Source organism: Macrosteles quadrilineatus, unplaced genomic scaffold (assembly GCF_028750875.1).
Source record: "Macrosteles quadrilineatus isolate MER2022 unplaced genomic scaffold, UCM_ALF_1.0 Scaffold_5__1_contigs__length_97177068, whole genome shotgun sequence".
Lineage (NCBI taxonomy): Eukaryota > Metazoa > Arthropoda > Insecta > Hemiptera > Cicadellidae > Macrosteles > Macrosteles quadrilineatus.
Window position 1 is genome coordinate 80584021 of NW_026542598.1, and position 13906 is coordinate 80597926.

General features: G+C 35.6%; 1 protein-coding gene across 11 annotated transcripts in view; it reads left to right on the forward strand.

The window, feature by feature from the left end:
* Nucleotides 1–13906, forward strand: part of LOC128994342 (C-Jun-amino-terminal kinase-interacting protein 4-like) — a 63760-nt gene that overhangs the window by 38021 nt on the left and 11833 nt on the right. For all 11 annotated transcript variants that reach the window (XM_054418824.1, XM_054418832.1, XM_054418826.1 and 8 more), the window contains 9 exons: nucleotides 1060–1140; nucleotides 1538–1630; nucleotides 2345–2504; nucleotides 3174–3264; nucleotides 3988–4113; nucleotides 4785–4956; nucleotides 8703–8816; nucleotides 10182–10373; nucleotides 13604–13732. In XM_054418824.1, coding sequence (XP_054274799.1) covers nucleotides 1060–1140; nucleotides 1538–1630; nucleotides 2345–2504; nucleotides 3174–3264; nucleotides 3988–4113; nucleotides 4785–4956; nucleotides 8703–8816; nucleotides 10182–10373; nucleotides 13604–13732 — 1158 coding nt within the window. The remainder of the gene's footprint in view (nucleotides 1–1059; nucleotides 1141–1537; nucleotides 1631–2344; nucleotides 2505–3173; nucleotides 3265–3987; nucleotides 4114–4784; nucleotides 4957–8702; nucleotides 8817–10181; nucleotides 10374–13603; nucleotides 13733–13906) is intronic.

Below are 13906 nucleotides of genomic sequence, written 5' to 3' on the forward strand. Positions count from 1 at the left end.
AGTGTCGATATGGCACCTACTAGTTTTATTCCAAATCTATATATATAAAATCCAATGTATGTATGTTTGTTTGTTTGTCCTTTATGGACTCCGAAACCGCTCAACAGATTGTAATGAAACTTTCAGGCATTATTAAGCATAATTCAAGGATGGTTTGTGTGAAGTTTGTGCAGATCCGTCAAAAGGGCTCCGCCCCAGTGGCTCTGGAGTTTCCCATGTTAACCTTATGAGAAGTCATAATTTAAATGGAATTAAAGAATCTTAACAGCTGGTTCAACTTAACAATTTGATTCTGTGATGTTCAATAGCATTAAAAAGTCAATAGGTTTGCCAACAGGGTGTAGCACTATTATTTTTTTTAATTATGACAAAAGCTAATTTGTAACCAAAAGGTGAGTGAGCGTAGCGAACAAACTTCAACCAGGAAGTGATTGAGCCATGCGAAGGAGCTCATCTTGAAAATGAACGAGCATTGACATAAAACCACATTAGGACAGGACGACGTCTGTTGGGCCAGCTAGTACTATTATAAAATCCAAACAGTATTATAAAATGTTACCCTATAGAACAAGGTTTTTGAACTATTCTAAATTAAAATAGTACTTAAAACTACCTGTTTTTGGATTTCATAAATTATTTTTAACTAAACCTTAGTTCTGGGGAGCTAGATGTTCTAGTGGTAGAGCGCGGGGCTTCGATGTCTGAGGTCCCTGGTTCAAATACTTCCAATCACCAATGGATTTTATCTATAATGATAATGTAGATCATTATTCAAATCATTTGATTGAAAAGTATTAAAGTATTAATGCTGCAATCCTCTAGAACTAGCTTAAAGTTATGTGTAAAAAAAGTTCCGGTCTAGAACTTAGCGTCCTAAGAGGTGAAGGTGGGACATTAAAATAAAATGAAAAAATAAAAAAACCTTAGTTCTAAGATATTTTCTGTCAGTGCCATGCAAGTAAAGCAGTGTAAGGGCAATGAAACATTCTTCTTATTCTTATCAACTAATTTAGTTCATTCCCTGTAATGGAGACTTATGTCATGTTTTATATGTTATAGATTCCGTGACACCCCAACATCAGCTGGTGAATAATTTGAAAGATGAACTGATAAAAGACAGTTTAACAGCTGGAAGTGCAGGTAATTTTGCCTAATTAAATGTGGAATATTTCTTACTCTAACGATACTGAGGCCTTAAAGATACAGATATAGGTGAGAGCTAGTAAGCTAAAACAGTTTTTTTTTTGTAAATAAACATTGTTGTATTTAAAAATAATGCCTAACCTGATTAATTTGAACACCCAATTTTTGAGGAGTACACAGCAAGGCTTTATGTAAGAAAGCTTTTCTTAGCTTATAGGCTAAACTTAGTATTAGTTAATATTTGTCATTTGCTATCAATTATAGATGCTTGTGAATAACATGTCGACGTTAGATAGTAACAAGACCATGGTTTGGACCGTTCCTTTACAATAAACGGTAATAAAAGCTTGGATAGACAGTAAAAATATTTTATCCTGTTTTGTGTTTTTTGCAGAAGAATGTGAAGTATCTCCGACACCCTCGCGAAGACTCCTGAAGGACCTCAAAGAAGGACTGTTGAAGGACGGGATTGCCAACACCCCTAATGGTAGGGTCTCTGGTATTCATCCTATCTAGCCTGTGTGATGAGCTATATTTTTGGCCAAACTGCACCTTTATTTCACCCGTTGGCCTAATTGAATAGTTGCTAACCACTCCACCGTAGTGAGTAGTAACAACAGCACACTAAATAGTGCCAACTTATCTTGTCACGCAACAGCACTAATCGGAGAAATCTAATTTCCTATCCCTATTCAAATATATTTACTATAGAAATTGCAACAGCTTGGCCTCACCAAGTTAAAAAACTTGTCGGTGAGGTCCAATTGATGCATAAAGATAACAAACAAAAAGTTTAAATTTTTTTTCTCTTTTTCTAGAACAAAGATTTCTAAATAATACTATTTCTACGGCGGTTTGTGGTAGGCACTTTAACTTGAAACAAAGTAATTGGCAGCACATTAAAAAATCTAAATGTAATTGATTGACAGTGTGTCATATTTGGCTTTACAAGAACTGAAGGTAGACCTAAAATTGGTGAAAAATATTCATTTTCCAAAGGCTTGTTAGTGGTGATTGTTTTGTGAATGTTAAGATTTGCAATCATTTTGTATAAAAAATGAGATTGTTGTTATAGTGAAACTGATAGAATTGAAAATGGTGGTTTTTTGATGAGGGTCGACAACAGAATAAATAGTTTTCAATAGCTATACAAATTCAAAGTGGACAAAAACACTTTGTAAGTCTTAATCTGGATTTTCAGAGAACGGGTTGGCCAATGAGCAGTTAGAGAAGATGAGCTCAGTTCTGCCAACCGTGTGGCTCGGCTCACAAAACGGCTCAGTGTTCGTCCATTCAGCTGTGTCTCAATGGAGAAGATGTCTGCATTCTATCAAGCTAAAAGACTCTGTGCTCAGTATAGTGTAAGTGCAAGTTACTTAAAAAACATAACATGTTTACTGTGGTAGAGCATGGGGCTTCGGTTCCCGAGGTCATAGGTCCGAATCTCGCCAATCACCAATGGATTTCGTCTATGTGATAATGCCACGATCCTTTAGGCCTAGCCTGAAGTAATGTGTAAAATGTTTCCAGTGTAGAGCTGAATGTCCTAGGACGTACTGTTGTGACTAAAATAAATGGAGGTTTAATTAATTGGTTACACTCTAAATAGAAAATAATTTTTTTTTGTGAAGGTATGTATTTGTTTCTAAAAAATATTTTGCAAAAATGTTCCATACTTATTAGTACACAAACCAGTTTTGACAACGTTAAGATATTATTTTTATATTTAAGGTACTTTATAACTGAATGAAGGGATGTAAATTCACATTGTGAAAACTTATTTATTACCAATTCAGATGGAAAATGACCGCAATAATCCATAAAATATCCTGAATGTGGTTTCTTTGTTTTAGCCAAGGAAAACAAGAAAAACCTGCAGTGACTGTGAAATTTTAACATTTTTTCCATAGTGTTTTTCTAACCTTTGTGTGATTTGAGTTAATTTTGGTAGTTTGAAGCATACGGACAATAAACTGTGCAGTCAAAGAAGTTTTAATTCAAGTTTTGTACATTTAACCTTGTGGTTGCAGGCATGTCAGTGGTCGAGTGTTGTGTGCTCTTGCTGATGGCACTGTGGCAGTGTTCAGGAGAGGGCTGGATGGTCAATGGGACCTCAGCAAGGTATGGACTACTGAATTTGTTAGGAATTGATATAAAACTAAAATTATAACTATTCAAACGTTTTTAAAAAGGCAAAACGTCCTCTTGACTGCCAATGATGTGTTAATTTTAAAGTTTCCCCAAAAATGAGATCCTTAGACGTTGTTTGGAGTGAAAAAATCAAGAATGTGGAACATTATCTAATTGTTACTGTGACCGCAGGAGATGGCCACGGTGTCACGTAAACCGCAAGAGGTGCTCAATAGTGTTGCCACAATCAAAGTAGGCGTAGATGTTACTATAATTATAGTGTAAATGTTCAGTAAATGTTCACAATAAATAAATAATACATTTTCTTTTATTCATTCTATGATTTAAATTTATTAAAAAAAATTCACTTAGATTTGAATTATGAGAATTTGATAAAAATCATAAAGTATTCAATGTACAAAAATGTTTCTAAAAATATGTTTTCTCCTTGATTGCACTGTAAAATGTTCAAGTAGGCACAAGTTATTTTTTTAACCTGGATTTTTTATATTTTATAGTTTAGAATCTATAAAACCAAGTATTGAGTTTGGATTTTATTTTAATGTTTTGCAGACACTTAACATACAAACCACGTTAACAGATCAAGTTAACGTACTGTTGTGTTTCAGTACAGTTAGATAAAGTAATTCAAGAATTTACGGTAGTATTAATAGAATTTAACATTCACTTTATCACAATCGTATAATGTTACAGTACCATCTGGTAAACCTAGGACCTCCTCAACATTCTATCCGTTGTCTAGTCTCTGTCCACAACAAGGTTTGGTGTGGCTACAAGAACATGATACATGTCCTCGACCCCAAGACATTGGCTGTGCAGGTAACATACTACTTTACCTCCTTCCGGATGGGTTCGATACAGTTGATTCATGACAATGTGACATTTGAGGTACCTGACGAGTGTAAAATTACCTAAATTGTTTGATTGCCAGAAATTAATTCTAAATTTAAACGAGACAAGAAAATTCAATTGATGAAATCTCATGCTTCTTAAGCACTAAGCTTAATTAGATAAGGCATATTTTACACAATGCCTATTGAATATTGGACAGTGCAGCTGTAAAGATTTCTGTTACAAAACAAATAAAAATTCAGTATTGTACAGACTTTAGCTTATGACTCATTTCATTCATTCATCATATCATTAAATTACTGAGAGTAAACTGTAGAATAAAGATAATCAGTCATAACTAGAAGGCGACCAAGACTCGGGACCGATTTGCAGTCACAATCAACGTGGTTGTCAAAGTAAATCTATGCTGGTGTTTCTGCTCAAAACTGTGGAATTATTTTTTTTTACAAACAATGAGTATGTTAATCACTTTTGAACTAGTAACAATATTTAAAAATCAATCCTCGGAACCAGGACAAACATTACCACCATTGATTTTTCTGTACGTAGTAAGTCTAAGCATCGTGTTAATTGAAGATGAGAAATGTTAAGGTTTACTATTAATTTTATTGTCTGAACAGCTCAATTGTGTGTTGTAGACATCTATTTACGCACATCCTCGCAAGGAGAGCCAAGTTAGACAGATGTCCTGGGTAGGTGATGGAGTGTGGGTGTCTATACGTCTAGACTCTACGTTGCGGCTGTACCATGCTCACACCTACAAGCACCTGCAGGACGTCGACATTGAACCATATGTCAGCAAGATGCTCGGTGAGTCTGGAGGAAAAAAATTCATTTTAAACCACTATTGCAAATAATATAGCTTATTATTTTAAGGTGTTTTAATTTATTTTGTTTTTTGTACAGTTTAAGAAATTTCTCTTTTACGTTTAAGTTATGCAAAATTAAGGAAAACAATACAGTTTTGCCTAATTTGGAATTAAAGTCGAAGATTGTGTTTGTTCATTATGATACCATGAAGGAGTAGCTATTACTTAGGGCCGAGTTCATGGTCATTTCAAATAAATCCAAGCCAGAAATAATTTGGGCCAAACTCAGGGCTAGCTGAGCCGAGCCTTTATTTTCACGATCATATAAAGCCTCTGGGAAGATGCACAATCGAAAATGAACGATTTTGATGTGCACGATATTGTTGTGACAGTTGTGAAAGTTAACAATATTGCCATGACCCATGACCGCAGAAGACTTTCAGAAAATCGCTGCTCGGTTTTACTGTGAAAATTTCCTAATTTTGCAGTGTGTTTTGCTGAGTCTGCATGGTCTAGATTTAACAGTGACCTCAGAAGATGTTCACAATTTGCCTTGAAGTGGAAAACATTGAGGATTTAGCTGTGACTGCTGAAACTATTCACAATTTATCTGTGACTGCGAAAGATGTTCACCATTTTACGAAAACTGTGGTAGACGTTCACGACTTTGCGGTGACCGCAGAAGACGTTCTTAGTTTTGCTATGACTACAGTAGATATTCACAATTTTGTCATGGCTGTGGAAAACATTTGTTTGTTCTAAAGTTTCAATTGAATATCTAATTTTACTGGATGTTTTTATAAATATGATGTGAATCTATAACCTTCTCATCCATAGTCTTTTGTGTGGTCTTTGAATAGTAGGATTCCCAACCATACTCCTAACCACTCTGTTTATGATTTCTTTCACAAGAAATAATTATGACCACGAGAAATCATTTTTACTGTTAAATGTTGATAAGTATATTTAGTACACTATACTTACTTATACATTTTATTGTGTAAATAAAACAGCACTCACACAATTCATAGACATTTGAAACACATAACCATACAGTGAGTGTAGCTTCTAATAGTGTGTAGAAGATTGAATGGCAGATGCATGTTTGTCCATTCATACTCATCTTTGGGCGCAAAATGTGGCTGACAAATAAATATTGACAAAAGTTATTCTCTAGAGTATCTCTATAACTATACAATCTATCACGAACAAATGTCCTACTCAAGTATGAGACAATTACAAATGTTCGTATTATGTTTAAACTGCTTAAAATTAGATATTCATGTAGATTATTGGAAAAAAATACGCAAATTTAAAACTTATTGTTATGAAAATATTTATCTGTATGTGAGTGACGTGAACCACATTTTGCACCCGACCTGTGTACATTGCTCATTGCTTCACTAGAGTATGCTTGTGTTTGTTACGCTGTCGTCTGGACGCTGGCTTGTTGTTCCCACCAATCACGCGCGTAGCAGTGTTCCCTACAGGTATATTCACCCACACTCCTTTTATTACCATTTGTCATGCATTGGTTTTTCTTCCTATTCTTTTTGTAGTGGTTTTTATTTTGTGTTTAGGGCTTTTCTATAATGTGAATATTTTTTATGTATTTTTTGTGAAGGAATGTTCAAAATCCTGGACTTGTTATTATCTAACATACCCCTTTTCTTGGATACATTTAATTGATTACCTAATGACAAATGTAATATGTCATATTATTTAACGAATGAATTATGTGTTGATGCTATCCTGCAGATGAAATAAAAGACATATATACCAATACTATTTTGATCCTTTGTACAGAACTGATGAAGACCAGTGAGAGTGTATAAAATAGTTCCCAATGTAATGTCTTTTGAATATACAGCATACTTAACACTTGAAAATAAATATATTAATCACCTGATTAGTGTTAGAAGAAGTCTTTTATTTTGTTGTTATTGTATATAACCTTTGACTATTAATACAACGTATAGTAGACTCCCTCTTATCCTGACTCCTCGGGACCGAGGCCAGTACTTTCCGGTTAAATCAACGTCCCCAAAAACTCATTAAAACAGACCGTTTGCTGTGATATTCGACTTAAATTCAGGAGAGCATTGTATTTAGACACATGATCACTGGTCTCAAATCTTTCCCACGAGAACAGTCGTTTCAGCACCACCCACTTCCTGCCGATCTAGTCCGGTTAAACCAATGTGCTGATAAAAATTGTCCGGTTAAAGAGATGCCATTTCCGCCGAGTGTAGTCCGGTTAAAAGGTGTCCGGATAAGAGGGAGTATACTGTAACTCAACAGTTGTATGCTTTGGATGTAAGTTTAGTGAAATGTTTCCCCATTTTAATTGTGTGTCAGTTAATGTGATAATGCCTTTATTTTATTTTCTGTCACGAATTCCTTATGCACATCAGTTTTGCTCTATGACACAAAAATACTCTCTAACTTACTCTTGCTAAGGTTTTGATAGTGTAAATCAATAAATTGACTTAATTTGGAAAATATATTTTAAGTTCAAATTGTAGGAAGTGGTGTGACTAAGAGAATTACAGATGGATGGGCAACATTTTTTACACTTTATAATGTTGTCTATTCATTCTCCTTTTTAATAACTTAAGAACTAGATAGACAAGAAGAGACATGAAATATTCCTCTTCCATGCCACGTTGATTATTTGTTGCATTAGAAAACTACTATAAAAAAAATCATGTTCCACAGTTTCTACACTACCTAGGCAAGGTTTGTTTTTAAAGATTTTTGTCAGGATGAATGTTACATAACATTAATAAAGGTTTCAGATCATAAAATAAGATACATCGTTGACAATAGTGAAAACATAAATATTTTTTACTCAATTGTGGTGTTTGTTGACTTATCTTTCCAGTTTATAGTACAAAAAACTTTAAATTATTTCTCATTAAGAGTTTTATTTCAGAAGTTAAAAACCATGTAGTATTTTCCCTTTACTCTTAGTAGCTAAAACCTTTGATTAGATTGATCTAGACATTTCCCATGTTGTTGGTATGTTAAATTTGTTTGCTATTTTAAAAATGTACATAGTTTAATTCAACCACCCACAGAATGTGCTGATGTAACATTATTGATGACTGTCGAATACGCCAACTTGTTAATCAAACCAAACTAAAAGCACTTATATTATTAAAAGGTTCAAATACCTGCTATACTGCTTTTAGGCAATCCAATGTTATTGTAAACTGAAACTCGTCTAGTTTCGGCACCTGTGGGGCACCTTCATCAGGCTGTACAAGGACGGTTTTCTTTTTCATACAAAGAGCGTCATATTGTTTAACACAAAAAAAAACATTTAAACACGACATGAACACGAATACAAAACATATATGGGAACTAATTAGTTAAAAAAACAGACGACACTAACCCGGCGGAGTTTGAGTCCAGACTCATAGCAGGTTTAAACCTTTTTAATATTATTTGGCAATCTGGAGGCTAACATCTATAATGCACTTATTTTAAACTATAGCATCTTTTTTCCACACCACTATCTCGGCAACAAAAATATGAGTGAGTACAATTAATTGTAGACTGACACTGTGTGAGTTGTTGAATCCACTATGTTCTATTTTACTATAAAATGGGTTACTGCTGGTCTTTATAAATGGAATGTTTACCTCAGTATCTATAAGTCAATGCTAACAACACAAGAGCTTAAGAAGCTTTCAAACACCAACACTTGATATTATGTGTTTGATGTCAGAACTGTTGTTTCAGGCACTGGTAAGCTGGGTTTCTCGTTTGTCCGAATCACTGCTCTCCTCATCTCCTCCAATAGATTGTGGATCGGAACTGGCAATGGTGTTATCATCTCTGTGCCACTCTCAGAGAGTGAGTTCAATGCCATCAGAGAGAAGTAAGGTACAGAGGAAGCTTATGGGACAACCGTGCGCTTTCAGCTCTGGTATGTTGTGCCGGAAATGTACTTTTGACGAACAACGAAGAGCCCGAACGGCGAGGACTGTGCAGGAGTTCCTATTACACAAGGCACAGGGTCTTCCTCCACCGTGAGCGTTGTAGTACATGAGGGCGAGGGGGGTGGTGCGGACTTTGCCCTAGACACCACTTCAGTGTACCGTGGAGTGTATCCTCTGTTCCTTACTTCTCTGTGATGCAATATAGTTCTGTTATTAAATATTAGGTAAATTCCTTCCTTGGAATCGAACTCATTATATTGGTTAATTTTAAATGTTGATATTAGGGTCAAAACAAACAACTGGTTCCACTAGGAGATTTTTTTACCTGGTTTAAATATTTTATGTCTAGATGAAATTGCAATTCTTGTTTTTAATAAACGGCTTTTTAACATTGAACCTATATTACCTGTTGCTTTAATTTAAACATAATAGAGTAGTTCTTACAGTAGTAGATTACATTGTACAGTATATGAGATAGTTATAGATGAACTTGAAACTGAAAACATTATGTTTTGTCAGGGGGGTTGAGTCAACAGTCCTTACTCGCATGAAGATGCTGAAGTAAATTTTACTTATTTGCATAACTGTGCATATGGGTTGGTATTTTCTCTTAATGGTTTAGATTTTTTGAATTTGTCAAAGATATTATAGTAGTAAACAAGTGTATGAATGATAATAGCATAGATAAAACATAGTCCCTTAGTAGATTTCCCATCCTTATGGAACAGCTGAAGCCAATTTTGTTAGTTCTGACCGGTTTTCTGTAGGGTCAGTTTTTCATTATTTGTGTCTTACTGCTTGGTTATATAGCTAGTGGACGAGTTATTGTTTATGATTAGATAGTTTTATTTGGTTAAAAAAGGTTTAAAATTACTGAAATACCAAGATACAAATTGTAAAGAAAACACGACAACTACAGAAAACCTGACAGAACTAATAATAAAATTTGCTTCAGCTGCTCCATAAGGATGGGAAATCTTCTAAGAGACTATGTTATATCTATGATAATAGCAGAGGAGGATTACGTTGTCATGATGTGTTTTGGACGGCTAGAATTGGTAAAATGGTTTGCTGCTGGAGCCTAGTGCTCGTGCAAGATGGACGTAAAACTAACTCCTGTTACCCTTTGAAATATATGACTTATACTCCGTATTGCATAGTGAACAGAGAATAGAGTATAACTAAAACCTTTTACACGTTTCCTACTGTCAGAATCTGTACGTCTCGTGTCACCTGGTGGTGAATGTGTCAATCAACGGCTAATCATGTACACTTGCAGGCGCTGGTGGGGCAGGAGCCGTGGTAGGCAGTGGAGGGGGTAGGATGCCGGGAGGGGTTGTACGAGTGTTTGCTGACTCCACCACAGACAAGATCACCCCCGGCAGCTTCATACCTTATTGCTCCATGGCACAGGCACAACTGTCGTTCCACGGACACAGAGACGCAGTCAAGTTCTTTGTAGCCGTGCCAGGTGAGTTGGAAATTCGTAATTTCACAAGTCAAAAGAGTTATTTTTTCACAAGTTGTTTTGAAAGCAATAAAAAAAAATTGTTTTAACAAGTTTATGTTCATGTAAAATTTTTGTTGATTGTTTTGTTTCACTGCTAGGCCCTAAAGTGACTCATTTCGGGCTCAGTTGTTTGCCAGCGAGACCAGGCCCGTTTTTGACCCTGTCAGCGCCCTAGGCACATCTAATAGTTAGCGCCCCTTTGCAATATATATATATATAACAGGGTGTCCACCGACCGGGAAATCCGGGAATCATGCGGGGGATTTTTGAACCGTGAATGTTGTATTTATACCTGGAGTTTTCAATTTACCGTGATCGCGCATGACAAAAGTGACGTTTCCGTGATCGCGGGAGACGATAATATGTCTACACACGGCCGCAAAGGATGATCAGAATTTTCCGCGATTGCAGAAGACGATGATGGTATCTACAGAGCCGCAACGGATAATTAGAGTATTGCCGCGATCACAGAAGACGATGATAATGTCCACACGACTGGAGGACATTATTAACATTTTCCCGCAATCGCAGGAGACGATTACGGTGTCTTCACAACTGCGGGAAACGATTACGATGTCTACAGAACCGCGGAATACAATAATGATTTCTACGCGGCCACTAGGGATGATCACAATAATGCCGCGATCGCTCAAGACGATGTTAATGTCCACATGACCGCGGGAAAAGATCAGAATTTTGCCTCATTCGCCGAAGACGGATATCTTCACATGTCCGCGGGAGATGATTACCATTTTGCCAATCGCGGGAGGCAATCACTATGTCCAAACGACCAACAGGGACGATATAATGATGTCTTCACGGCCGCGAGGGGTGATCAGAATTTTATCGCAATCGCGCAAGACGATGATTTTGGCCACACGATCGCGGGAAAAGGTCAAAATGCTGCCTAATTTGCGTAAGAGGATGATGACCTCCACAAGACTGAGGGAGATGATTACCGTTTTTCTACAATCGCGGGAAGTGATTACTATGTCCACACAACCGTGGGGCACGATATGATGTCTTCACGACCGCGAGGGGTGGTCAGAATTTGACCGCGATCACGCAAGACGATGATAATCTCCTCACGACCGCTGGATATGTTCATATATTGCCTCGATCATGGAAGACGATAATTTTATGTCCAAACGACCTGACTGCAGAAAATAGTAAGAATATTGCCGCAAACGCGGGAGACGATTACGATGCCTACACGGCCGCGAGGGGTTATCAGAAGTTTACCGCAATAGCATGCAAATACTACCACGATATTTTTTTAATTTCCAAATTTTTGGCGCCCCCAAAAGAAGCCAATCGCCTCGCGCCCTAGGCACGTGCCTACCGTGCCTATTCGGTAAATCGGCCCTGAGCGAGACAAATCCGAGTGCAGAAACAGCTATCAAGCCCTGAAATGGGTTTTTGTGACAAGTTGTGAACCATATTTCTCACAATCACACAAGGCTTTTGTTTTAAATATACTAGTAATTTTCTTGGAAGTTTTCAGAGCATGATTTTTCAATTTATGTACAAGTCAGCTCTTTTAACAGTAAATTTCAAAATAAAATAGAAATCATATCTTAAACTGTCCAATCACTCGTAACACTTTTCTATTTTTTCTTATAAACTAATTTATTGGTGCTTTTGTTGTTTAAGGCAGGAAAAGGTTTGTTTGGGACAAACAAAATGTTATGTTTTGAAGGATCGAAAATCAACAATTTTTGTAATGCTCTCTATAAAACTAGCTGTTTTCGAATTCAGAATGAAGAAATCATTGTTAATCAGGCGTTGATAATAATATGAAGTTGCCGTTTCATTCTGACAGTTATTTATAATTTACTTTTTCAACATTATTATAGTTTTTGTTAAGTACATTTTTTTGGTGTTCTATGTTTGGTAGAGCTATTCAGTAATCACAATGCTTAACTTATTGTGTGGTACACAACTTTGGGCACTGCTCTTTTGTTTGTTTGTGTGTGTGTGTTTTTTCCCAAAATATTTTTCATATTTGTAGCACCAAAATAAACATGACATGTTATTAGGAGTAGGGATGGGCTGATTTTAATTCTCAATTTATTTCAAAAAAAGTGTCAATACTGATTTTGAAATCATGATCGTATTTCCTGTTGCTGGCAAAATTGTAAATTAATTATATTCAAATTCCAAGATAAAAATGGAAATACAAATTTTCTTATTTATTTTCAGGTTTGAAAATTCTTACTTTAAAGATTCAGTTACATTTTGAGTATATAGCCATTTATTATCATATATATTTTTTTATAAATCTTGCTCTTCAATTTCCCTAAATGTTAATCAATTTGATCTAGAATCGTAATCACATTTTCTTCGGAATTCTAAATAAAGTCAACATTTTAGTTTTGGAATCAGCCCACTTAAAAACAAATCCGTTAACAATAACATAAAATTAAATATTTTACCTATGTTTGCTTGGTTTTGTTTATAATCAAGAGCCAAGTAGTACTTATATTGAAATATCCTCAATTGATGGGATTTAGTTAAAATTGCATCCAACCCGTTTCAAGATTTGATTAAAACATTTGGATAAAAAGAGTCAGCAAACATGTTTTTAGATAAGTAATGATGGATTTCCAACATTTCTAGAAGTATAGGGGTTTTAATTTTAAAGTGTTTGTTACTTGCGTCTTTGCACTTAACTTGTTAACTAATTCTGTTTTATCTTTGCATGCACTTATTTACAGCTAAAGGTAAGCAAATTCACTTACAATCTTGTTTTTATTAGCTTTTAGTTAGAATATAAGTAGCTCTGCTTCTTTTATTTTTTTAGTTTTTATTTCTGCATGTTGGGGTGTTAGAAATATGATAAAATTTTTATTGTTTTCATAAAATGTAGGCCTAATAATTATTTTGAATACAAAATTTTACTCAAATATAAATTACCATGCTCTGCAACTTGTATATAAATCATCAGACTTGCTATTTGAAATCAATTTAATGTTCAAAGTTTTATCTTTAAATACATAATATTTTATAGGTAAGCCAGTTACTGTTCCTTTATTTAAAAAATCAAAATCCTGGCCTAGAACCTAACCTTACTCAAACTATAAGGTATTATGTTTAATCTATGGCATTTTCTCTTCTGTGCTTGTTTTTATATACATTTTCTGTACACCATTGATGAAGTAGACTATCTTCAAACTGTTTTCTGTCATTAGGCTGCGGAGGTCTGTCAGCTGCCTCAACGCAGGTTCCAGACTCTCCCACAGTCGACCACGCAGATCCTGACAAGCCTACCTCCATGCTGGTCATGTCCGGAGGCGAAGGATACATCGACTTCCGCATCGGTAACCACTCACACATACCTGTAGGCTTCATCGTCTGCCAAAGCCTCCAGATTATTGAAACTTGTGTAAATTCCTGCTTTGGTGGTCCTTTGAATTGCATTCAGCAACGGGTTTTGGCTCTAAATCGGATCCAAGGCTGTATATGGAGATCCTGTTTTAGTCATATTTATCAGA